Consider the following 26,933-nt stretch of genomic DNA (forward strand, 5'->3'; position numbering starts at 1 on the left):
ACCTGGCAGTTTTTTCCAACCGTGACGTTGACAGTGTCCCATGAAATGTAGTCAGATTTTTAAAGAAAATGATGAAAAATATCAGGAGGTCTTTTGTGAAACTAGTAGCCACCTTTAGCTTTTGTTAGCATACTCTTGGCTAAGAAGAGAAGGAAGATAAGAAAGTAAAAATGTGAATCAGAATTTTTTTTGTGTGTGTGTATGTGTGTGTGTGTGTGTGTGTATGTGTGTGTGTTTTAATTTTCCCCAGAAAAAATTGGTGATCTTTAACAATACTATGCATTTTGTGGCTAAAAGTTTAACTCTGAACTTCAATTAACTTGTATGTTTCTGTTAGCCTATGTTAAAACTGTTTCTGAGTATGGAGTAGGAAAAAACCCTAGTCAGCCACTCATTTAAAAGATACATGTAGACTACTGACTTCGAGCTGTGCTAGGCACAGGGTTTGAAACTTAAAATTGTATGCCTTATTTCTGCCAATCCACTTAGGGCTTTCAGAGGATGTGAATGATTTCCTTCCTCAATTCCAGGCATTCTTGTATGATTGCTAATTCGTAAAAATAAACCTTTTTTTTTTTTTTAAATAAAAAATGAAGGGCCTAGAGCCCTAGCGTAGTGGTTAAAGTCCTCACCTTACATGTGCTGACATCCCATATGGGAGCCGGTTCATATCCTAGCTGCTCCACTTTGCATCCAGCTGCCTACTTGTGGCCTGGGAAAGCAGTTGAGGACGGCCCAAAGCCTCGGGACCCTGCTTCCATGTGGGAGACCTGGTAGAAGCTCCTGGCTCCTGGCTTCAAATAGGCTCAGCTCTGGTCAGTGTGGCCACTTGGGGAGTGAAGCAGTAGATGGAAGATCTTTCTGTCTCTCCTTTCTGTGTGTATTTGACTTTCCAATAAAAATAAATTAATTAAAAAAAAAAGTGGAAATGTCTTTATTTAGGATTATGAGGAAATTTTTGAAACTTTGTGTCCTATAATGAACAGAATGATGTCCTGGTAAAAATTTGTCCTTCTTCTTCCCACGTAAATTTTTTTTTTTAAGATTTATTTTACTTTTATTGCAAAGTCAGATATACAGAGAGGAGGAGAGACAGAGGAAGATCTTCCATCCGATGATTCACTCCCCAAGTGAGCCGCAGTGGCTGGTGCTGTGCCAATCCAAAGCCAGGAGCCAGGAGTTCTTCCAGGTCTCTCTCACGGGTGCAGGGTCCCAAAGGCTTTGGGCTGTCCTTGACTGCTTTCCCAGGCCACAGGCAGAGAGCTGGATGGGAGGTGGAACCGCTGGGATTAGAACTGGTGCCCATATGGGATCCTGGGGCATTCAAGGCGAGGACTTTAGCTAACCATCACGCTGCCCCCCGAACCTCCGCTTAAGTGTTAATGTGTAGTTATGTGTGAGAAGCACAGTGGGGGCCTGGTGTGGTAGCCTAATGGTTAAAGTCCTCGCCTTGCATGCGCTGAGATCCCATATTGGCACCAGTTCTAATCCTGGTAGCCCTGCTTTCCATCCAGCTACCTGCTTGTGGCCTGGGAAGGCAGTCGAGGATGACTTGGGAAGCTGCAACTGCGTGGGAGACCTGGAAGAAGCACCTGTTCCTGGCTTCAGATCAGCTCAGCACTGGCCATTGGAGCCACTTGGGAGTTGATCAGTGGATGAAAGATCTTCCTATCCATCTCTCCTCCTCTCTGTATATTTGATTTCCCAATAAAAATTAATCTTAAAAAAAGTGAGGTGCAGTAGGAGGGACATTTTCTAGTTTTTCCTTTAGCAAGTAGATCACAAAAGCAAAGTGGACAGGTGGACTGTGGGAGGTTACAGGCCTAGAATATTTTATAGGACCACACCCATGACAGGATAAAGTTGATGCTGTTACAGACTTGTACTGTAGGTGGTATTTTGGGCTTCCATGCATGTGTAGATTTAATAGAGTTTTTCCCTACATGGAATATGTTTAATATAAAATGAAAGAGTGCTCTGGAGTGGCTTATTACCTGACGGTATTCATACATTTCAATGAAAATAGATCAGTCTGGTTATTAGATAAAGTCATAGAGTCAGACTTTCTTGGGTATATAATCAGTTGTATTAATGTTATAGAGAGTCAGACTTTTTTTTTAAGATTTAGTTTGTTTGTTTGGAAGGCAAAGTTATAGAGAAAGAAAGACAGACAGGGAGAGAAAGACATGTTCAATCTTCTAGTCTTCTCCCCTGATGACCTAGGGTGGGGATGGGCTCAAGCCAGGAGCCTGGAACTGTATCAGGGTTTCCTACATGGGTGAGGGAACCCAAGCACCTGGGCTAATATGTGCCACCTTCCAAGAGCAGTAGCAGGTGGCTGGATTGAATGTGGGACAGCTGAGATTGGAACAAATGCACATGAGATGCAGCTGTCACAGGTGGCAGCTTAATGTGCTGTACCACAACACGGGGCCTGGAGATCAAAGTTATTTCAAATCTACCCAAAAGTTATTTCAAAAGTAGAAAACTACTTGTGGCATGCACCTAGATATTACTATTTTTAGTGGGTGAGAACAGTAGCAGTCTTCTCAGTGGCATTTTTTTTAAATTTAAATTTTGAATTTTGTGATAAAATACCATAGAGTTGGGGATTTCTCTCCCCCTAAAATTCCCACCACACCAACTGATTTTTCCCATATTGTTACAGTAGTATAGTCCTTCATAAGAAGTTATAATTCCATCTGTCTGTCATTTAAGTGTGCCCCAACATTGCTGGTGCAGACTATATCAGACAGTCCATCATCCTATTGTCTAGATATGTCCAACAGTTTCGCTGGGAGTCCATCTTTGATTTGGAAGTAGGGATGCATGTTGCATTGTGTCTTCACGTCTGGATATGGTAGTCTGTTACTCCATCACTATACATTCCAATTTGCATGATGGTTTCCTTATATTAGAGAGAACATATGGTATGAATCTTTTGGGGATTGACTTACTTCACTGAGCATAATGGTCTCTAGTTGGGACCATCTAGTAGCAAATGGTATAAGTTCATTCTTTTTAGTGGCTGAGTAATATTCCATGGAGTAGATGTACCACAGTTTCTTTAACCACTCCTCTTTGGACAGGTATCTGGGTTGTATTCTTCTACCCATGAAGGTATCCTCTAAGGAGCAGTAGAGTTGAAGGACTCTAGACTGTGACCTATTTTGTTTGACTAATTCAAGTTCCTTGCAGTAATATCTCATACAGCAACATTGTGATTGTCCAATGCCAGGGACAGTAGAGGTACAGGAGATCAAGTGGCCACACAGAAAGTCCCTGCTGTAGGGATGCTACTTTCCAGCGGGTGAGAGACAAGGCTGAGTGGCCCATTTGTCAGCCCCTGCTGTCCTGCTGTGGAGCTGTGCTGTTGTAGGAAGGCACCATCCCCATTTAGTATGTAAACGAGTGAGTGTGGCTGTATTGCAGTCTGTTCCAGTCAGACTTTACTATGGGTACTGTCCTTTTCGGCTTTCACATACGGTGAAACATTTGTCATCTACTTATTAACTTTTTAAAAAGAATTATTTATGGGCCCAACACAATAGCCTGGTGGCTAAAGTCCTCGCCTTGCACATGCTGGGATCCCATATGAGTGCCGGTTCCAATCCCAGCAGCCCCACTTTCCATCCAGCTCCCTGCTTGTGGCCTAGGAAAGCACTCGAGGACGGCACAAAGTTTTGGGACCTTGCACCTGTGTGGGAGACCAAGAGGAAGCTCCTGGCTCCTGGCTCCTGGCTTCGGATTGTCGCAGTTCTGGCTGTTGTGGTCACTTGGGGAGTGAATCAATGGATGGAAGATCTTCCTCTCTGCCTCTCCTCCTCTCTGTATATCTGACTTTGCAATAAAAATAAAAAATAAAATTTAAAATTATTTATTTATTTTTAATTTGAAAGACAGAGTTGCAGAGGGAGAAGGACAAACAGGTCTCTAATCTGGTGGTTCACTCCCCCAAGTGGCTGCGCTGCTTGAAGCTGGGCCAGCCTGAAGCTGGGATTCTGAAATTTCTTCTGGGTCTCCTCAGAGGGTGCAGGGACTCAAGGACTTGGTCCATCTTCTGCTTCTTTCCTAGAAACATTAGCAGGGAGCTGGATTGGAAGCGGAGCAGGCAGGTCTTGACTCGGCTCCCAAATGGGATGCAAACACCACAGGTGAGATTAACCTATCATGCCATGGTGTCAGCCCGTTTATTTTTTTTTTCAACCATTTGAGCATGTTAAAACCGTTTTTAATTTTGCAGATCGTAGGTAAATAGAATCCCTGGCCTCTGGGCCATGGTTTGCTGATCTCTGAGATTGGCAGTAAACAATAAACCATCTTAACTCAGCTTGTGTTAAGTCCTGTGAAAGAGAAAATTCAGTACTAGTAGATCATTCACTTATTTGAAGGAATTCTGACACTTAACACACTCACTGGGTGTTATTTGTCCCCAGAGCCCTCTGTAATAAGGTTTGGGACACACAGATTAAGTAAGGGTTCTGTTCCCCTGGTGGTCAATTCTACCTGCAAGTGCATTGCTTTGATGGGCAGTGGGATGAGGTGTTAGCATGGAGTATTTCTCCAGTGGGTTTGCTTATAGGATTCTGCTTCTGTGGAGCCTGTCATGAGCCTGGCTTTCATAGACTATTCTTTGTGAAGCTGGAAGCTAGCATAACCAGCAAACCTATCTGGCCCCTCCTGCCTCACCCCTGCAAAAAAATAAATCGTGAGCTCTGAAGTTGTCACAGAATTTGATAAAGTGTGTCAACTTAAATTAGAGGATATGCTCTAAAATATTTTATTCTTTATGTAATAAAAATTTTATTCCTGGGCCCTGCACAGTGGCCTAGCGGCTAAAGTCCTCGCCTTGAATGCCCTGGGATCCCATATGGGCCCCGGTTCTAATCCCGGCAGCTCCACTTCCCATCCAGCTCCCTGCTTGTGGCCTGGGAGAGCAGTTGAGGACGGCCCAAAGCTTTGGGACCCTGCACCCGCGTGGGAGACCCGGAAGAGGTTCCTGGTTCCCGGCATCGGATTGGCGCAGTATCGGCCCGTTGCGGCTCACTTGGGGAGTGAAACATCGGATGGAAGATCTTCCTCTCTGTCTCTCCTCCTCTCTGTATATCCGGCTTTCCAATAATAATAAAATCTTTAAAAAAAAAAAAGATTTATTTTACTTTTATTGCAAAGTCAGATAAACAGAGAAGAGAGACAGAGAGGAAGATCTTCCATCCGATGTTTCACTCCCCAAGTGAGCCGCAACGGGCTGATGCATGCCGATCCGAAGCCGGGAACATGGAACCTCTTCCGGGTCTCCCATTTTATTATTATTGGAAAGCCGGATATACAGAGAGGAGGAGAGACAGAGAGGAAGATCTTCCATCCGATGATTCACTCCCCAAGTGAGCCGCAACGGGCCGATGCACGCCAATCCGAAGCCGGGAACATGGAACCTCTTCCGGGTCTCCCACATGGGTGCAGGGTCCCAATGCATTGGGCCGTCCTTGACTGCTCTCCCAGGCCACAAGCAGGGAGCTGGATGGGAAGTGGAGCAGCAGGGATTAGAACCGGCGCCCATATGGGATCCCGGGGCTTTCAAGGCGAGGACTTTTAGCCGCTAGGCCACTGTGCCGGGCCCTAAAATAAATCTTTAAAAAAATTTTATTCCTTATGTAATAAAAATTTGTAGATAATTAAAAAAAAAAACCCACAAGACTCCCAAATCCACAGTTGTTCGATTTCTTTCAGTAGATTAGAAGCAAGACTAACTGGAAGGGACAAGGGTCTGCTTGAGGCCAGCCCACTGACAGTTCTAAGGAAACCTGACTAAACAAGAAACATGTTCAAGAGCAGCTTGTTCTGGAGTGGGAGATAGACCTTGATAGCTCACTAGTTACTCATGGCACTGTTATCTGACTCACTGCAGTTCATTATTGCTATTGTTACCTTTTTTTTGTATGTATATATAAAATGATTACATTGTTGATCAGGGTGGGAAGGATCAAGGTTAAATGAAACTGGGTGAACTCATTGTTACCTTTTGTTTTTCAATAAACAAATTTATCATTATCCTCTTTAATAAGGTAGCAAAGATATGCACTATGTTTTTAAAAACTATAGCAAAAGTCAAAGAAGTTAATGCTTAGAAATAAAGTTAAGGTCTCTTTAAAAACTGATACCTTAGTTAGCGTTAAATTCCTTCTGTATACACTGGGTACTACATTGGATTCTGTTATACTTCTTTTTCCAGCGTCTGTTATTGTTAGAAATAAAAATGTCTTTGAATTTGGTTTTGTAGATTCTTTTTTAAAGATTTATTTATTTTTATTGCAAAGTCAGATATATACAGAGAGGAGGAGAGACAGAGAGGAAGATCTTCCATCCAGTGGTTCACTCCCTAAGCGGCCGCAACAGCTTGTGCTGCGCCAATCTGAAGCCAGGAGCCCACATCCTCCTCTGGGTCTTCCATGCGGGTGCCGGGTCCCAAAGCCTTGGGCCGTCCCCGACTGCTTTCTCAGGCCACAAGCAGGAAGCTGGATGGAAAGTGGAGCTGCTGGGATTAGAACCGGTGCCCATATGGGATCCCAGTGAGTGCAAGGCGAGGACTTTAGCCGATAGGCCATGGCGTTGGGCCTGGTTTTGTAGATTCTTAAAGCAAGTAAGTATTCCTTTAACATGGTATGGTAAGAAGACTTATTGTAAAGCTAGCTCTAAATATAGCTGAAGTTACAAAAACAACTTTTTTATAAACATTTTTAAAAAGATTTATTTTATTGTTTGTATTGGTATAGAGGAGGAGAGACAAAGATCTTCCATCTGCTGATTCACGCACCTAGTGGCCACAACGGCTGATGCTGTGCTGATCCGAAGCCAGAAACAAAGCAGAAACAAAGAACAACATGGGAATCGGTCGCTTCATTGTGGGGGTTGATCACTTCACAGGGGGATTGGTTATTTCAAAGTCACTTTCCGAAAATGTGGAGACAGGGAAACAATAGTAGAAAAATAACTGATTAGCTAACACCTGCTTACTTTAAGTTTTTTTTTTTTTTATTAGGATTAAGGTAGAGGCCAACTTCATTATTGGAAGGATAAGTGAGCATCTAGGTTTGGTTGGTAGATGGGGTGAGAGGTTTTCAAGGTGGAAATTCTAGAGCTGGGTCATGAAGAATGACTTGGGTTCGTGTGTGTGTGTGTGTGTGTGTGATTACAAGTGTTCATTTTACTGCAGTTCTGTGATTACCTTTGCTGCTGTATTTTCCTGCATTGCAGATGCGTGACTTGGAGGGGCCAGTGTGGTGGCATAGCTACTTAAGCAACTGGCAACACCAGCATCCCATATGTGAGCTAGTCCTTCCTGCTTTGCTTCCCATGTAGCTTCCTACTCCTCGGAAAGCAGAGGAAGATGGCCTGAGTACTTGGGCTCCTGTCACTCATTTAGGAGAGACCAGGATGGAATTCCTGACTTCTTGTCTTTGACCTGGCTCAGTGCTAACTCTTGTGGCCATTTTGGGGGTTAACCAGTGGATGGAAGATAATTCTCTTTTCCTGTCACCCTCTCCCTCTCCTTTTTCCTCTTCCTTTTTCTGTCTCTCTTTCCGTTCCTCCATTCTCCCATAACTCTGCTTTTTTCAAATAAATAAATCCTTTTTAAAAAAAGACTCGCAATTTGTTGTCACACATTATTCCAGAAATACCCTTTAACATTATTCATGAACAAGTTTTCCATCCTAACCTTTTTATCTGTTGCCACCTTTGTGTTTTTAGTAGCTAATCTATTTAATTCTCATAGTATTTTTAGCTACAGTAGTTTGAATGCCCCTCTACTCCCATCACTATTCTAAAATAGGTGAGAAAATCTAGACCCAGAAAAGTCAACAGGACAGAGATCTGGAGTTTAAACTCTGCTTTTCTGTCTCTAAAATTCAAAGATGTTTCCCACTGTCTCACTGTTTGCTCATGTATTTTCCAGTTTTATTTTTGTTCTACACAAGCTTATAGAACTCTTAAGTAGGCAGATAGATTTTGGAGCATTAGGAAATTCAATCACAAAGAAAGCTGACGATATTTTTGGTTGACTGATAATAGCATCATTACTGAACTGCTACCTGTTTTAGTTTTGTGTTCTGTGTACTTCCTAGTTACTTATTGCAACTGTAGGAGGTTGAAACTATTAGTTCTAGTTCACAAAAGAGTGAAAAAGCTTAGAGAGGTTAGCTACGTTCTCAAAAGAGAAAGTAGAGCTGGGATTCAAACTCAATCCTGCTAAGACAGTACCACATCACTAGAACAGTCTTTGGGATTCCTGAAATAAATAGCTCACAATTGTATTTGCAGGTAGATTTAGTCAAACTTGGGCTGTTGCAAAGGAGTTAGGCTTCATGCTGGAGCTGTCCTGTCTATTCAGTTATCCCTGTTGCAACTGAGCATTGTAACAGTCTTCCCATACTATTTACTCTTAAAAAAGTCAAAACATCAGTGTGGACATGGAAATGGGATAGAGACCAGGGCCTTTGATTTATGTAGAAGAGGTGCTTAGAGCTGTTTAGACTTCTGGTTTATTGCATAGTACCTAACACTTAATGGATGCTCAAAAAATGTTGAAGCAGTTTGGTTTGTTATGCTACAGTGTACAGGAGAGATTTATATAGACATGAGACCGTTTGTGGATTGTGTGAACTAATTGGGCCGGAAAGCAATACTGGAAAGCAGATTTAGAGCTTTGGGATTTCTGAAGTAAAGCTTAGTTAGAATGACAGGGCCGTTTTTAACAGAAAGACTCTGGGTAGGTTCTAAGGTAGATCAAGTGGGTAACAGGGAAGAATTAATGAAAGCTCCAGGTTAGAATTACCTGTTATTCTCCCAGCACCACCCAGAAGGGAAAATTGAAACATCTTACCCACCATCCCTCCCCACCCCCCATCATAATCAAAATTGGAGGCTTATATGGATTTGTAACCCCTCACCTTTGTAATAAATCTTAAAGTATTTAAGCATAATTACTTAGTTATAGCATGTTAGTCTTGTGGATTTCAGACAGATTCCACCTGAAGTCCAAAATGAGGAACTTTAACATTTTTTTTAAAAAATTTATTTATTTTATCACAAAGTCAGATATACAGAGAGGAGGAGAAACAGAGAGGAAGATCCTCCATCCGATGATTCATTCCCTAAGTGAGCTGCAATGGCCGGTGCGCGCCAATCCGAAGCTGGCTACCAGGAACCTCCTCCAGGTCTCCCACGCGGGTGCAGGGTCCCAAAGCTTTGGGCCGTCCTCGACTGCTTTCCCAGGCCACAAACAGGGAGCCGGATGGGAAGTGGAGCTGCCAGGATTAGAACCGGCGCCCATATGGGACCCTGGGGCGTTCAAGGCGAGGACTTTAGCCGCTAGGCCACGGTGCCGGGCCCAAACTTTAACATTTTTAATGACTTGATCTTTCTTAAGGAATTGCATAGAGCTCACTGTTTGAAAGAGAAGGTTGAAGAGAAGGTTTGAACTGTTTTGCTGCCAGTTGAGATGCCCCATCCCATAGTGGAGTGCTTGGGTTTGGGTCGTGGGACCTTCTCCAGATGCCAGCTTCCTGCTGATGTGCACCCTAGAGCCAGGGGATTCTGACTCAAAATAATTGGGTCCCTGCCACCTGTGTGGAAGACTTGGGATGAATTCCTGACTCCTGGCTTTGGCCTGTCCTGTCCCAGCCTTGGCTGTTGTAGGCCTTTGAATATGCAAATCTGCGAATTCTGTCGGTCAGTTTCTGTCTCCCAAGCAAATAAATAAATAAAAATGAAAAAAAAGTTGCGTGTGCACATACATGTACAAAAGAAGGAAGCTGGTTTTTAATAGTATGAACCACAGTAGTATTACAGTGAATAAAGGAGGTGCGAAGCAAGCAGATGCCAGAAGATCCTGTGAAGACAGAATGGATGGGCCTCGGCAGGTGGGAGCATGGGTGGCCAGAAAGGAAAAAACATCTCAAAAGACTGTGGGATGCTGTCTATGGTGCAAATACTTGGTGTTCTTGGCCCAGGAGCTAAGGCTTGGGTACAAATCTTGATTTTGCTGCTTTTTGACAGAGTGAGCCTGGATAAAATTTTTGCTTAGACCTTCAATTTTATTACCTGAAAAATAAATGAGATAACTGGGCTCATTAGTATGTGAATGTGAATTTGTGTGGGGATCTTTTAAAAATTTTTAAAATTTTCTTTTTAATATTGCTTACATAATTGAGAGAGATGCATGCCCATATGGCCTCTGATTAGGGTGGGGAGAATTAGGTATGGAGGAAGGTTGATGGGACGGATATTTCAAAATGTTTTTGCCATCCTGTGTCCTTAGGGAAGGAGAGCAGGGTGCCAGCTCCTCGCTGTCAAACTGTGTCAGCACCTGGGGTGGGGATGGTTCTTTGATGCCTTAGAGACCCCATGTGAGCAAGAGTGTTACGAAGGTGCTTTTTTGAGTGTTTTTTTTTTTAAGATTTATTTACTTTTATTACAAAGTCAGGTATACAGAGAGGAGGAGAGACAAAGAGGAAGATCTTCGTCCGATGATTCACTCCCCAAGTGAGTCGCAACGGCTGGTGCTATGCTGATCCGGAGCCAGGAGCCAGGAGCCAGGAACCTCCTCCAAGTCTCCCACACAGGTGCAGGATCCCAATGCATTGGGCCGTCCTCAACTGCTTTCCCAGGCCACAAGCAGGGAGCTGGATGGGAAGTGGAGCTGCCGGGATTAGAACCGGGGCCCATATAGGATCCCGGTGTGTTCAAGGCGAGGACTCTAGCCACTAGGCCACGCCACAGGGCCCGTGTGGTTTTTTTTTTTTTTTTTTTTTTTTTTTTTTTTTAAGATTTATTTTATTTTTATTACAAAGTCAGATATATACTGAGAGGAGGAGAGATAGAGAGGAAGTGGAGCTGCCGGGACTAGAACCAGCAGCCATATGGGATCAAGGCGAGGACCTTAGCCACTAGGCCACACTGCCAAGCCTGCCCGTGTGGTTTTGATAGTTCTGAGAAGTTGCTGGTTTTGTTGCTCTGGGGTTGAGAAAATCTTTCCAAGGTCTATTGGTTGACCAAGTCTGCCTTAATGCGTCTACAGACCTGCAGTGTTGGCCACGAGAATTATCCAACCTGTTCTGCTTTGCATCCTCAGATGAAGCAGTCAGCATCACCTGCTGTCCAAGTTAAGTTGGTTGTCATGTCTCCTGTTTGCATTTGCACATGTTGTCCATTGCACAGTCATCAGCAACCAAGGAGGCCCAGTATGAATACATACACTCCAGGGCTGGACTACACATCCTGTGATTTTCTGGGGGTGGCTGGGATCTGAGTCTAGTTATTTAGTTGGGGAGTTCCCCAAGAAACCTCACCTGGGGTGACCTCCAACTTGACTTTTGTGTGCGCCAGCCAGTGCAGGGTCAAGTTCAGTCTGTCACCTGCAACAGCTAATGCATATATCTGCAGATGCAGCTGCTTGGTCAGTTCTGCCTCAGCCCCATATTTCACATGAACTGATTGGTGCAGCGGCCCAGCCAGGACACCACAGATCTGGTTCTCATGCATACCGGTGGCATGGTGACTCTCAGTAATCCCCACCAAGCCTACACCTGCCCCCAGACCGCAGACCTGGTCCACACATACGTTTGACAGGTGCTGCTGTCTTTGCCAGTCTGGCCCACCAACAGCCCTGGTTCTTGTCTTCACCAGTGGGAGATGTAGCCCAGCAGGAAGGTGCCCACAGTTCTCCTGCCATTGCCTGGGGATCTTGTTAAAGCAGATTCTGATTGAGTAGGTTAGGGATGGGTCCTGTCAGTCTGTATTTTACTGAATTTCTGGCAAAGCCAATAGCAAAGGGTCCTTTTCATCCCTGCAGGCCTGTACCTCTATTTATTTTTTATTTTTATTTTTTTAAAGATTTATTTATTTTTATTACAAAGTCAGATATACAGAGAGGAGAGACAGAGAGGAAGATCTTTTGTCTGATGATTCACTCCCCAAGTGAGCACAACGGCCGGTGCTGTGCCGATCCGAAGCTGGGAGCCAGGAACCTCCTCCAGGTCTCCCACGCAGGTGCAGGATCCCAAAGCTATGGGCCGTCCTCGACTGCTTTCCCAGGCCACAAGCAGGGAGCTGGATGGGAAGTGGAGCTGCTGGGATTAGAACCGGCGCCCATATGGAATCCTGGTGCGGGCAAGGCGAGGACTTTAGCCGCTAGGCCACGCTGCAGGGCCCTGTACCTCTATTTATTGAGTGTTTCTCCTTTGGGTCTGTTAAACTGTTGTGTTTTTGTCATCGCTACTTACATAGATCAATTTTAAGTCTGTTTACTTCAAGGTAGACGTGCCTAAATCCTTTCATTATTATTATTTCCACTAATAACCGCATCCTTTTTTGCTATCTTCATTTTTTAGTAATACCTTATCTTTATAAAGTACTTTGTTTCTTTGCTTTGTCCATTGTTTCACCTATTTCTTTCAGTAACTATGTCATACTACTGGTACTGAGTATAATGTATACCTGTGCTTAAAAGTTGGTTATTATATTATATTTCTGCTCTTTTAAAATATAAATTTAATTCTATTTTAAAAATTGAAACAGAAGGTACAGTGAATAGTTAACATACTCTTTCTGGGACAGCCCATGTTAACTTGTTAGAATAGTTTATGCCTAATAACCACATGATTGCATTCTGTTTTTTTTTCTCTGTGAAGCCCAAGTGATACCATGCTAAGAATTCCAACTCTATGAACTGTATTTTTTAAAAAAGGTTTATTTTCATTGGAATGTTCGATCTACAGAGAGGAGAGACAGAGAGAAAGATCTTCTGCCTGCTCATTCACTCCCCAAGTGGTCAAAATGGCCAGAGCTGAGCCTGTCTGAAGCCAAGAGCCAGGAGCTTCTTCCAGGTCTCCCGCATGGGTGCAGGGTCCCAAAGCTTTGGCCCATCCTCCACTGCTTTCCCGGGCCACAAGCAGGGAGCTGGATGGGAAGCAGGGCTGCCGGGATTAGAACTGTGGCACCCATATAGGATCCTGGCACATGTAAGGCGAGGACTTTAGCCACTAGGCTACCACACTGAGCTCATAAACTGTATTTTAAAAGAAACTAATAGTATGTCTTAGAGATAATGCCATTATCAGTATTCACAGAGCCATTGCATTGTTCAACATATGGCCACAGAGTATTTCACTGCAAAATAAACTGTGATTTAACCAGCCCTCAATTGATGGACATTTAGGTTATAATCTAAGCAATATTATCTTATATATGTTGCATATTTCTTTTGCACAAATACAGAAGTGGAATTGCTGAATCAAAGATTATATCCAGTTGTAATTTTGGTAGACAGTGCCAGCATGCTGTCCATGCTGGTTATGCCTGTTTCCCTTCTTTCTGCAAAGTCCCATTTATTGCTAGTGCCTTTCCTTGGGACATATTAACAGATTTTATAGTCTGTGCTACTTTTACTGTAGTTTTAGCTTGCATTTCTGAGTGAAGTTGAGGATCTTTTTAATGTTTGAGGCTGTTTGCATTTCCTTTTCTTTTTAAGATTTATTTTTGTTGGAAAGACAAATTTATAGAGAGAAGGCAAGACAAAGATCTATCTATTTCCACTAGTTCACTCCCCAAGTGGCCACAACAGCTGGAACTGAGCCAATCTGAGGCCAGGAGCCAGGAGTTTCTTCCAGGTCTCCCACATGGTTGCAGTGTCCCAAGGCCTTGGGTCATTCTCTGTTGCCTCTCCAAGTCACAAGTAGGGATCTGGATGGGAAGTGGAGCATCCAGGACACAAATTGGCTACCATATAGGATCCTGGTGCTTACAGGGGAAGGACTAGCCAATAGAGCTGTTACACCGGGCCCTGTATTTCCTTTTCTATTCTTTGCCATTGTTGCAGTTGTTGTTGGGAGTTTTAATTTTTCTAGCTACTTTCCAGAAAACTTTTTTTTTTGAAAGGTTTATTTGGAAGGCAGAGTTACAGAGAGAGAGAGAGAGAAGGAGAAAAAGAGAGAGAGCTTTTCCAGTTTATGGTTAACTCTCCAAATGTCCACAATGGGAAGGGCTGCGCCAGAGCAAAGCCAGGAGCTCAGAACGCTTTTCCAGGCACATTAGTAGGGAGCGAGATTAGAAATGGAACTATTAAGAAAGAAAGAAAGAAAGAAAGAAAGAAAGAAAGAAAGAAAGAAAGAAAGAGAGAGAGAGAGAGAAAGAAAGAAAGAAAGAAAGAGAGGAAGGAAGGAAGGAAGGAAGAAAAGAAAGAAAGAAAGAAAGAGAAAGAAAGAAAGAAAGAAAGAAAGAAAGAAAGAAAAAAGAAAGAAAAAAGAAAGAGTAAGGAAAAAGAGAGGCCGGCACAAAGGCTCAGTTGACTAATTCTTCATTTTCAAGTGCTAGCATTTCATATGGGTGCCAGTTCGTGTCCTGGCTGCTCCACATTCAACTCCCTGAAATCAGAAGCAGGGTCAGGGCTTGAATCCAGGCACTCTGATGTGGGTATCCCAATGACGTCTTAATTGCTGAAGCAAGCATCTGCTTTTAATTGATCTTCTTCACATCATTCTATATAACTCTGTATCTTTCTTTCTAGGGCTCACATTTCTAAATACTGCTGGATATTTTAAAATGAATTTTATCTTTTTCATGGACAACAAACTCCTTGTCCAAGATTATATACCCTGAAGCAGGTGTTTAGGCATGCGGGTAAGAAGCCCGCAGCCCACATTAGAGAACCTGGGTTCTGTTCCCAGCTGTGGTTGCTATTCAAGCTTTCTGCCAAGGCAGATCCTCGCAGCAGTGATGGCTCAAGTAGGTGGGTTCCTGCCACCCACGTGGAAGAGGGTATGGTGTTCCCTGCTGGTGTGAGCATATGGGGAGGGTACCAGCAGAGGAGAGTGTGTTCTCTCAACTTTCTGTGTTCCTGTCTTTGTCTGCTCTCTCTCTCTTTGAAACGTAAAGTTGTCTTCACTCGGTTCTTAAGCATAGTCTCTGAAGGAAAAATGCCAACATGAACAAATAAAAGAAAGGGGCAAGGGAAGGAGGGTGAAAGAGAGACACAGAGGTCAGGGCTGGATTTGTTAGTGCAGAGGCCTGCTTTTCAGAGTCAACCTACTATGAGGAAAAGTGGATCTTCCATTAAGAGGTAAATCCGGTAGAGAGAAAAACCAGTCAAAGTTTAGAACAGTAGAAAGTTGAGAGTTGTGTTTTGGCTTTTCTGTAGTGCTTAGAAAATGACTGCATTAAATTTTTAGACGGATTTGAACTTGGGGAGGAGCAGAGAGAGTGTTAAATGATTTAGTTGCAAAGTTATGTACTTTGTGCCAGAGAGAGCTCTCAGGTGAAACACTTTAAAGTGATTTCATTCTAGATTAGAGCTGTTGGGTCCAGCATACTCAGGGCTGATAACTAGATGCTAGTTAAAGCATTGTGTGTTCTTTCACAACTTGCCAGGGCCCAGTGTTTATGGTGCAGTGGGTTAAGCTGTCCCTTGCCACTCTGGCATAAGTATTTTTTATCACCAGTCATGGGTCCTGGCTACACTAAGTGCTGGCTGCTGTGCTGTTGATCCAGCTTCTTGCTAATGCACACGGAAAGCCAGTGGATGATAACCTCAGTATTTGGGCCTCTGTGACTCACATGGGAGACCTGGATGGGATTCTAGGCTCTGGCTTTGGCCTCGCCCAGAATTGGCTGCTGTAGCCATTTAGGGAGTGAAATAGTGGGTGGAAGATATCTCTGTGTCTCCCTTTCTCTTTACTTTCCAAATAAATCAGTAATTCTTTTTTTTTAAAGATTTATTTATTTTTATTACAAAGTCAGATATACAGAGAGGAGAGACAGAGAGGAAGATCTTCTGTCCGATGATTCACTCCCCAAGTGAGCACAACGGCTGGTGCGCGCCGATCCGAAGCCGGCTACCAGGAACCTCTTCCAGGTCTCCCACATGGGTGCAGGGTCCCAATGCATTGGGCCGTCCTCGACTGCTTTCCCAGGCCACAAGCAGGGAGCTGGATGGGAAGTGGAGCTGCCGGGATTAGAACTGGCGACCATATGGGATCCCAGCGCGTTCAAGGGGAGGACTTTAGCCGCTAGGCCATGCAGCTGGGCCCAATCAGTAATTCTGAAAAAAAAAAAAAAAAAAAAAAAAAGCAGAAAAACATCCACAGTAAATCTTTCAGGTGGCATCAAAGGATTAGGAAAAAAATTAGGTGTCTGAGAGTTCTATAATATAGAAGGGACTTTTACGACTGACTTGAATTTATCAACTTTAAATTCTTTTTTTTTTTTTTAAGATTTATTTATTTTTATTGGAAAGGCAGATATACAGAGAGGAAGAGAGACAGGGAGGTAGATCTTCTGTCTGATGGTGCACTCCCTAAGTGGCCGCAACGGCTGGAGCTGAGCCAATCTGAAGCCAGGAGCCAGGTTTCCCATGCAGGTGCAGAGTCCCAAGGCTTTGGCCCATCCTCTACTGCTTTCCCAGGCCACAAGCAGGGAGCTGGATGGGAAGCAGGGCTGCTGGGATTAGAACTGGCACCCATATAGGATCCCAGGTGCTTTAAAGGCGAGGACTTCAACCACTACGCTGTTGCGCCAGGCCCCAACTTTAAATTCTTTATGTGGAAATTCAGTATCTTTACTTTCTATGGAAAGCTAGTTTTCCTTTGGGTCTGCTTTAGTTAATTCCTAAAAATTTATAGTAAAGTAACAGTAATGTGAATTGACCTGAAGCTTTCCAGGCCTTACTCTTGTCTGCTATGGAGGCTGGTCCAGAGCTTGTGAATAAAGTCTGGAATTGAGAGTAGGAATGAGAGAAGCTATCCAACACAAAGTTGAGGATGTTATCAAAGCAAAGACTATTTAAATATGTATTATGTAACACCTATGATTATCAGCAAACAAGGACTGAAGTGAATCTTTTTAAAAAAACAACAAATGAAAATGCTCAAGTTCCCTGGCAATAAGGGAAATCCAAATTAAAACATCAATGAGGTACCACCTAACGCCAGTAAGACTGGCCCACATGAATAAAAGCACCAACAACACTTGTTGGCGAGGTTGCGGGGAAAAGGGATCCCTACTCCACTGCTGGTGGGGCTGCAGGCTGGTACAGCCTCTATGGAAATCAGTATGGAGAATATTCAAACAACTCAAATTCAACATACCGTATGATCCAGCAATAGCACTCCTAGGAATATATCCAGAACAATTGTTTTATGAGAAACCAACATGCACTCCTATGCTCATAGCAGCACAATCAGTAATTGCAAAAACATGGAAGCAGCCAAAATGCCCATCAACAGAGGATTAGATAAGAAAGCTATGGTTCATCTACTCCATGGAATACTACTCAGCTATTAAAAAAAACAAAATGCAGTTCTTTGTGGCCAAATGGGCCAAACTGGAAACCATAATGCTAAGGGAAATGAGCCAATCCCAAAAGGTTAAATACCACATGTTTGCCTTAATTTAAGATGATATGATCTTATGTATAACATGTTATGTTTTGAATGTTATATGTTGTGTATAAACTAAAATTGAAGTATAGGTGAGGTGGTCACAGAAGGTGGCTGGGAACTCGCATTTACTTTTAACATATTGGTTACTCATTACTATGTCAATTAATTCCATGGTGATGTAAATTTTTGCTGATGGTATGTTGGAGCTTTTAATTGATCGGGATGATAGTCTGCTGGCTCTGTCTTCAGACCAGAGAGTGTATACCTAAGAAGCCGTTGAACTTGACTGGACAATAAGATGCTGGACTCTATGTTTGGTATATGCTTGCAATGGGGGAATCTCAACTGAACTTGAACTGTGGTTATGCAACAAGGTGGAGGTCCACCATGGTGGGAGGGTTTGGGGAGGGGTGGGGAGAATCCCAGTACCTATGAAACTGTGTCACATAATACAATGTAATTAATGAATTTAAAATAAAATAAAAAAAAAAAAAACAAAAAAAACCCAACAAATGAGCAACCTTTGTGTTGTTAAAGGAGTGTAAGCAAAGTAAAAAAAAAATATGCAGACAGACTGGATATTCCTGAAAAGGTTGAGATATTAATTCTCTGATCCTTTCAAGTTTGTCAACTCCTGATCTGCATTACTCAGGATATGTAGTAGGGTGTGTGTATGTGTGTTCTTTTTTGCTTTTGTTTATTTTTCTTACTGGCATTTTAATAGCTTTTTAAAACATATTTATATGGGTTTCTATTTTCTAATGTAGCACAACGTAAGAGTGGTTATTCAGATCTTGCCTTGGTAGCAGTGCCAAAACAACAACAACAATAAAACAGATTAACACACATTTTGTGTGACTTGTGGGGTTGCTTGGTCAAATACTATATGTATTTGAAAACTTGATCATTGTTGCTTCATTACCCTTGTTCAAGATTGAATCAGTTTATATTTACCCTGATACTATTTTCTGTATGTATAGCAACCCTGAGAGATGAAAGTACAGTACTTTGTTTAATCAGGTAAGTTTCTGCAGTTATTAACTACTACATAACAAACAGGAATCTTAGTTGCTTACAACATCAGTTATTTTTCTAATGAATCTTCAGGCTGGTTGAAGATAACTTGTCATTGCTTGCCTTTGTGTCATTTCTGGAGGCTCGGGGGCTCAGGACATGGTCACTTACGTATCTGGTTATCAGCTGGGATCATCTGGGGCTGTGGAGGACACCTGTGAGGTCCTCCCTTGGTGACTGGTTGGCCACTTCACCGTGTGGTCACCGGGCCCAGGCAGCATATCCTAGGAGGAGTAGGCAGAAGCCAGAGTACCTGTGTGATACAGCCTCAGAAATCAGGTTGTCATTTCTGCCAGTCATAGGTCTGCTGACATTTAAGGGTGAGGGAATGTAGGTAGACTTCATTTTTTTTTAAGATTTATTTATTTTTTATCTGAAAGATTTTTGTAAAGAGAGGAGAGACAGAGAGGTCAGTCTTCCAAATGGCCATAGTGGCCAGAGCTGAGCTGATCTGAAGCTGGGAGCCAGCAGATTCTAGACTTTTTCTTTCTTTCTTTCTAGACTTTCCTTTCTTTCTTTCTAAACTTTTCTTTCTTTCTTTCATTCTTTCTTTCTTTCTAAACTTTTCTTTCTTTCTTTCTTTCTCTTTCTTTCATTCATTCTTTCTTTCTTTCTAAACTTTTCTTTCTTTCTTTCTTTCTTTCTTTCTTTCTTTCTTTCTTTCTTTCTTTCTTTCTTTCTTTCTTTCACTTTATTTATTTTTATTACAAAGTCAGAGGAAAGACAGAAAGGAAGATCTTCCATCTGATGATTCACTCCCCAAGTGACTGCAATGGCTGGAGCTGAGCTGAGCTGAAGCCAGGAATCTGGAGCCTCTTCCAAGTCTCCCACGCCGGTGCAGGGCCCCAAGTCATGCTTGATTGCTTTCTCAGGCCACAAGCAGGGAGCTGGGTAGGAAGTGGGGCTGCCAGGATTAGAACCGGCACCCATATGGGATCCCAGTACGTGCAAGGCAAGGACTTTAGCCCTTAAGCTACCACGCTGGGCCCTAGACCTCACTTCTAATGGTGCATGTGAGATGGGATGTATTGGTGCAACTGTGTTTAGAAACTACTCCCTAGCATAGGATGAGATGTTTATTTTGATGTGCGTATCATTCACTGTGTTGGTAATTGCACACATTTTCATGCATTCACTGACTACTCCCAGTTCTTTTTACTGTGACCTACCCTTCATGTCCTCTTTCCTTTTTCTGTGGGCTGATAGGTAATTGATTATTGCTTATCTTACTGATTTATAATGACACTTGTAGATAATTAAGTTTAAACTCAGAATTTGTTTTGAAGGGACCTTGCTGCTGGCCCGGGAGTCCTAAAAGTTGCATTTGCGGTGATTTAGTTTGGTGGAGATTTGTGAAGGAATTATAGTTTAGAACCATACATAGTACCTTGGGTTTTAAGCAAGGGAAGGAAGAGTAAATGGGAGCCAGCCATTCCTTTCTTCTTCCAGCTGTTAGCTTCACTCTTACTGTTCAGCTGTGAGGAGGAATAAGATCAAGGGCACTTCAGTTCTCTTTGGTCATTACTCAGAAGCAAGGGCCACCAAAATATGGGTGGATATAGAACCACAGGGGCTTATTTAATTCACTACTTAAACTTGCTTTAGGTTTCTTTTAATTCTGGAGTATGATTTGACTTTTTTTTTAAGCTTTGCTATCCTCCATGTTGAGGTTCAAAATTCTATCATGAAAACAATGGGTCTGACCGATATGATCATTTCCTAAAGTGGAACATTTCTGTGAACCTTCCACTGAGTTAGAAAGTTACTCTTCATTTACTATCCTGTTATGGATCTATTCTTAATCAATAGGTATACTATATGGATCTATAGTTTGGATATAATTTCTGGCAGCTCTAACAGGGCTGATGTTTGTCTTGGTACTCATTTTAGGGATGGTTTGATCTAGTGTCTTAAATAGTAACAGCAGGACTTGAACCTCACTGACCCTGCTGTCTTCCTTTTTGGTTTAATTGTGTGTTCATTGTGATGCATGATTTCTATGAACAAGTTATTTATGCTGTATTAATAGGGAAAAGAGAAAGAGATGGAATTCTGGGTTAAGGGGTAGAAGAAGAAAAGTTTTGAGCTAGGAGAATGTGTGCGGTCCTGTTCCTAGAAACCTGAGCAGTGTTTTGTGATTGAGGAGATGGGTATGTGCTAGGTGTGTGTTGCAGTAAAGAAGGGACATGGAGAAGTCAGTCAGCTGAGAAGTTGAAAAAAATAATGGAAAGTTAGAATTTTATTCTAGAGACTTTGGATAATACTTACAGGTCTTTGAACAGAGAAAGATTACAATCATACTGCAAAATAGATGTGATTATTATATACAGATTATTAATGGTTTTTGTCAGCTTAGATTTTGGCTGAAGGGGCCAATGAAAAGTGTGGAGTGAGAGGTAATAGTTGTTGTAGTCCAGATTATGAAGTAAAAACTGGCAGCTGTGGAAAAATGAGCATTTCAGAGTAAGCCCTAGGAAATTTTGTAAGTACATTTGGAGCTTTTCATATTTGAAGGATTAAACAAATTTATTACACAATAGCATTTTTCTCAGAGAATCTTAATCTCTACCTTGGGAGAAGGATTGGGAATGTATGTATATGGAAAGAAAGGACTGGACCCTTCTGGCTGACTTCAGATGTAATTGAAAATGGACTGGCTTTCATCCAGAAGGAAGAACTGTTAAGCATATTTTAAAAGCAAGCACTTGGTTTCTATTTTTAAGTTTCTGAAGATAATTATCTAACAGAGGGAAATGGTTTTAGGGATGAATTTGATGTGCCCAGACTTTAGCATTGCCAATATGTTCAGTCTCTTTTTAAAATATGTATTTATTTGCTTACTTACTTATCTGCTTATTTGAAGGCAAAAGTGACAGGGAGAAAGAGACAGGAAAGCTCTTCCATCTGTGGAATTACTCTGCACATGCCCTCAATAGCCATGGCTAGTCAAGACCAAAGCCAAGAACAGGGAACGCCACGCAGGATTCCCACACGAGTGGCAGAAATCCATATTCTTGGGTCATATCTGCTCCTTCACATGTGGGTTAGCAGGAACTAGTTCAGAAGCAGAGCAGCTAGCACTTCAAATGGAACTCAGACCTTCAATGTGGGCATGCTAAGCAGTGACTTAACCTGCTGGTTGCAATATCCACTTGAATGTTTTCTCCTTTTGATATGAGGTGATTTGATTATCCCTCAACCTTGACTTGTAATTTTGTTGCCTTTTACTGTTGCTTGTGGAGCCTCTTGGGTTTCTAACATTTGTGACTGCAAATAGCTGAAGCATCCTGGCTGGAGAAAGCTTTAGGAAGGGAGCCTGATTAGGAATATAGAGACTGGTTGACTGCTGGTGACGTGAGAATTTGAGCTCACAACTGTGGTTATTGGTTGGATGGAGTGATTGGTGAATTACTGCTTCTGTGTTTTTACTTTGGCCTCCTTTTTCTGGTTGCAACTTGTAGCTTGAACATGTAACTTGAACAAGCAATTGGATATAAACAAGTAATAACTGCTGGGAGCTTGTTGATAGGAGATGCACTTCATAGGTCTACCAGAATCTTTCAGTGGGAAATGCCAAATTCTATTTAGCATGTGCATTTTCAGGAAACACTGATGCTATTCTACAGATGTGTAGTACCCATGTAAACTTTCTACTTCTCAGAATTATTTCCTGACTGTTGTCATTTTATGCTCAGAACAACCTTGCAAGTGAGATGGAGCCAGTTTGATTCATATCTAGTATTGTGGATGATAAGATATAAACAGTATTCAGAGTCATGGCTTCTGACTCAAAAAATAAATGACTGTGGGATAACCCATTCCCTGATGAGCTATAGCTTTCAGAAAATTTTATAGGACGTGGAAGACTGAATGCTCTCCTTTTGTTGTGTTCTAGCGGCGTCTTCGACATCTTCGGAACATTGCTGCCCGGAACATTGTTAATAGGAATGGCCATCAGCTCCTTGATACCTACTTTACACTTCACTTGTGTAACACTGAGAAGATATATAAAGGTAAGGGGATCTGTGGGCTTGTTACCCAAGGCTTGTGAATCTTCTCTTAATGTCCCTGTAACAAGTTACTTTCAGTGTTTCCTTCTATTATTGTTTATTGGAAAGGGAAATTGTCATGCTGTCTGAAAGTATCTCACGAACAGTTGTTGTCCATCTTAAGGAATCATGGTTATTTGATAGTTCTTTCAAATAAGTGAACTTAGCATTGATAAGCTTATCATTCCTTTATAAATGCTAGCTGTTATTATTCCAGAAGCTAACGATATTTAATTCAGAATCCCAACCATCTGTGGAATATATGTTGGATAAAAAGCACGGAGGCACTATCTCAGTGGTTTGGTTGCATGGTATGAAAGGAAGCATGATCAGATGGCAAGAACCTTAGGTGAGCATTGAAAAGTACGTGAGTACTAGCTCTAGCTCAGGGATTTATCAACATTGTGACTTTGAGGGTCATAGGTTTTTGAACCTCACTTTTCTTCATTTGTGAAGTTAATGCTGTCTTATGAATTAGGTTAGACAGGTTTTTATGAGACTTGATTGAAAGAATTTGATAATTCTTGATGTTAAAATATGATTAAAGATTCATTTGTACTGATAAAAGGTGGTACTAAGGGGCAGGTATTTGGTGCAATGGTAAGACACCACTTGGAATACTTTCATTCTTTATGGGAATGTGTGGGTTTGTGTCCCAGGTCCGCCTCTGGTTCAGCTTCCTGCTGATACACAGCCTGGAAGCAGCAGGTGAAGGCTCAAATACTTGGGTCCCTGCCACCATGTGGAAGACCTGGGCTGAGTTCCAGGCTGCAGCTTCAGCCTGGCCCGGCCTCAGCTGCATGGATTTCCCATGGTTGGAAGATCTCTGCCTCTCTCTCTTTAAGTAAGTTTTCAGAACTTTTTTTTTCCCCCAAGATGCCGACTAGTGCCAAGACCTTGACAGCTAGCTATAGGCTAGGAAAAAAAGAGTGACATTTTATTACTAAGACATACTGAAGACTTATTTGAGTATTGTTCTTTGGCAAAAATAAAAAAATTCAAAGTGATACTTTACCCTTTTTAGTTTAATTTTTTAATGAAAATATTTATTTTGTTTGAAAAGTAGAGTCACAAAGAAAGAGAGAGATACAATAAGGACATTTGGTTCACTTCCCAAATGCTTGGCGCAGGACTAGGCCGAAAACTAGGGTCCAGAACTCCATCTGAGTAACTCACATGGGTGACAGAGACCCAAACACTTGGGCCATCCTCCACTGCATTCCAGAGTATGCATTAGCAGCAAGCTGGATTCCAAGCAGAATAACTGGAGCTAGAATTGGCACTCTGATATGGTATGCCATCTTTACAAATCTTCATTTAATCCACTGCTGCCTCCTCTGTTATAGTGTCAGAATATTTTAAATTTGGGGTGGATTTCTGTGTAATCGGTCCTAAAACATGTGTCTTTGCTCCTCTGTTGCCTCTGATACTAATAATTAACTAGGACTTAATACCTTTTGGAATATGGAAAATCATACCAATTATTTCTAAAATTGTATTGTTATAATAGTTACTAAAATGAATAGTTAAGGGGCTGGTCTATAAAAAGCTATTTAGAGAAATGATAAAAATGAAGTGACTAGCTTTTTTGTCTCTTCCAGAAGTTATTACAGACTCTCCTTCCTTCCTTCCTTCCTTCCTTCCTTCCTTCCTTTCTCTCTTCCTTCCTTCCTTCCCTCCTTCCTTCCTTCCTTCCTTCCCCTTCTTTCCTCTCTTCTCCCTCCCCCTCTCCTCTCTTTCTTAAGATTCATTTACTTATTTGAAAGACAGTGAGAGAGAGAGAGAGAGAAATCATCTGTCTGCTGGCCCGCTCCTCAGATGGTCGCAGTGGCTGGGACTGGGCCGTGCTGAATCCAGGAGCTGGAATTTCATTTGGTTCTCCCACTTGGGTGGCAGGGGTCCAAAGCACTTGGGTCATTTGCTGTTGCTTTCCCAGGCAGATTAGTAGGAAATAGGATCAGAAGTAGAGTAGCTGGGACTCAGGGGATGCTGGCATCGCATGTGGTGGTGTAGCCCACTGCCAGAACTGCTGGAGTGCTTCTTCGGGTTATCTCCATGAAATGATCATTAACACAAGTGGGGGGAAAACTGGTGGCAGACCACATGGAAGCCCAGTCTGTCACTAATTGGCGGCAAACATCTTTCTTGGCTCCTTCTGGTTAATTTAGAATTAAAACATGGGATCAATGATTTCCGACCTTGCTTCTACTCCAACATGTACTGATTGAATGAAGTCTCTTGCTGAGTATTAGGTTCTAGAACTTGTGACTGCCGTCGGAGGAACTGGAGAGTCCTTCTGTTAGTAATTCTAGTTATTACCTTATGTTGTTGGACCTGTCATGGCTAATGTAAATATATCACAAGCATTATGTGGCCCTTGGTGTGCAATACCAAACCGCATGGTACACCTTATTTAGTGGTGTAAGTTCTTAATTTTGCAAGAAGGATTTTTTTTTAAGTTAGAAGAATAGCTAAGTTATTTTATTTCAGTTAAATTCACAGCAGATCTTCAGATCCCAGATCTTAAGATCTGCTGTGATTTTTTTTTTACTTGATACCCTTTCAGTTTTCTTAGGAGATTTCTACGTTTTTTTTTTTTTTTTTTTTTTTTTTTTTAAAAACAGAGAAGCTTATTTGAGAAGTGACCATGTGAAGGGGAGAAGAGGGAAGGGGAAAGCACTTCCCAAGAGAAAGCTGAGAGGTAGGGTGCCTCTCGAAAGGAGGAGGGTGAGATACTGTTGCGGGGTGCGAGCCAGATCACACCAGACATGTCTAAGGTTTATTAAGGAGTCTTTGTTAATCAAGCTTGGTGACAATAGAGCACAGTAGCAAGTCACAAGTCCATACAGCAATCCAACCAATCACAATCCAACCAATCATAATCCTAAAAGGAACAAATGGTCATTATCCATTATGCTGAAGACTTATGTCCCAGCTTCCCCAACAATGTAAATTATGCTAAGAGAGATGCAATGAATAACCTGGACACACTTACAAAGCTGCAGACATTCACCTTTCCTGGCTTCTCTGTCCACATTCCACTACTGCCAAGCCTCACCTCTCCTGGAACTCCCTACAGCACACAAACCAGAAACAACATTCTTATATCCATTGTCCCATCTAAGCAGCACACAGGAGCTATGCTCAGGGGATTACCTGTCCTGGGCCAGCCAAGAGTCGAGGTGCCAGAGTAACAGAAGCACCTGGCCAGAAAGAGAGCTAGCCCCTGCTTCACAAGCCTTTTAAAAGGGTTTGTGAGGGGAGTGGTTACACAACAATGCAATACTGTCCCCTCTCAGTTGATAGGTGAGTCACAGGTGGGCAGAAACAAATACCTAAGTGTTGTGGGCTAGGAGTTGATTAGTGCTAGTTGGGATGGGCAGGAACAGGAACTGGGCTTGTAGCTAAAAACACCTAGATAGACTAATTGGACTTCCAATATCCTGGCTAATTTAGGATGTGGGGAGGTGGTTGAGGATGGAATTAATATTCCATTGCTGTTAGGACCCACCTTCAGGACAGAGGGTAGAGAACACAGTCAAATTTCATTTGCCCACTGTCAATGGGTGCTGGCTATCACTGGCTGCACCCCATAACAATTCTACCTCACCTGAATGTGTCAGGAGGTGAACTCGGCTTGAAAGGTCTTCAAAAAGGTTGTGGGAAATGTGTATTATTAAAATAAAAAAAACATGAATCATCAAAATAAAGTTATCTTTTAATTCTATTTCCATGAAGTTTTTGAAATGTAATCCAATTTTGCAATTTCATTCATGTTTTATAGTTTCTAATACATTCTATTGACCTTTGTTCTGAAGTCATGTATCCTGGTACCTATTCTGTATCTTCATTTGGTGCTTAATAGACACCTTAATCTTTATTTATTTTTTATTTGAAATCCAGAGAGAAGGGTGAGGAGAGGCAGAAAAGGAGATAACTTCTTTCAGCTGGATCACTCTCCAGCTATAATCTGGGCTAGGTTAGGCAAAAGCCAGGAGCCAGAAACAGTATAGGTCTCCCACATGGGTGGCAGGATCCAACCACTGGCACCATCACCTGCTGTCTCCTAGGGTGCACATTAACAGGAAGCTGGGATTGAGTGCCGACTGGGGTTTTGGACCCAGGTAATGTGACCTGAGGTGTGGGTGCCCCAGGTGGTGTCCTAAGTGCTATACCATACCTCCAACCCTGGTACCTTCATCCTGATATGTTCAGAACCAAGTTTCTTATGTTTAGTGCTGATGTTTTCTCTACCCTGTTAGAATAATAGCAACTTTGTTTCTTTGGCTAGAAACCTGGAGTCCTTCATTGTCCTCTTTTCTTATCTTCCACATCTGTTCTTTCAGCAAATGATTTTGACTGTTATAATCAAAATGTC

General features: G+C 42.2%; 1 protein-coding gene across 3 annotated transcripts in view; it reads left to right on the forward strand.

The window, feature by feature from the left end:
* The window catches only part of UVRAG (UV radiation resistance associated), a 312,534-nt gene that overhangs the window by 14,112 nt on the left and 271,489 nt on the right, over positions 1–26,933 (forward strand). For all 3 annotated transcript variants that reach the window (XM_058663602.1, XM_058663603.1, XM_058663601.1), the window contains exon 2: positions 22,402–22,519. In XM_058663602.1, coding sequence (XP_058519585.1) covers positions 22,402–22,519 — 118 coding nt within the window. The remainder of the gene's footprint in view (positions 1–22,401; positions 22,520–26,933) is intronic.

This window comes from Ochotona princeps, chromosome 4 (assembly GCF_030435755.1).
Source record: "Ochotona princeps isolate mOchPri1 chromosome 4, mOchPri1.hap1, whole genome shotgun sequence".
Lineage (NCBI taxonomy): Eukaryota > Metazoa > Chordata > Mammalia > Lagomorpha > Ochotonidae > Ochotona > Ochotona princeps.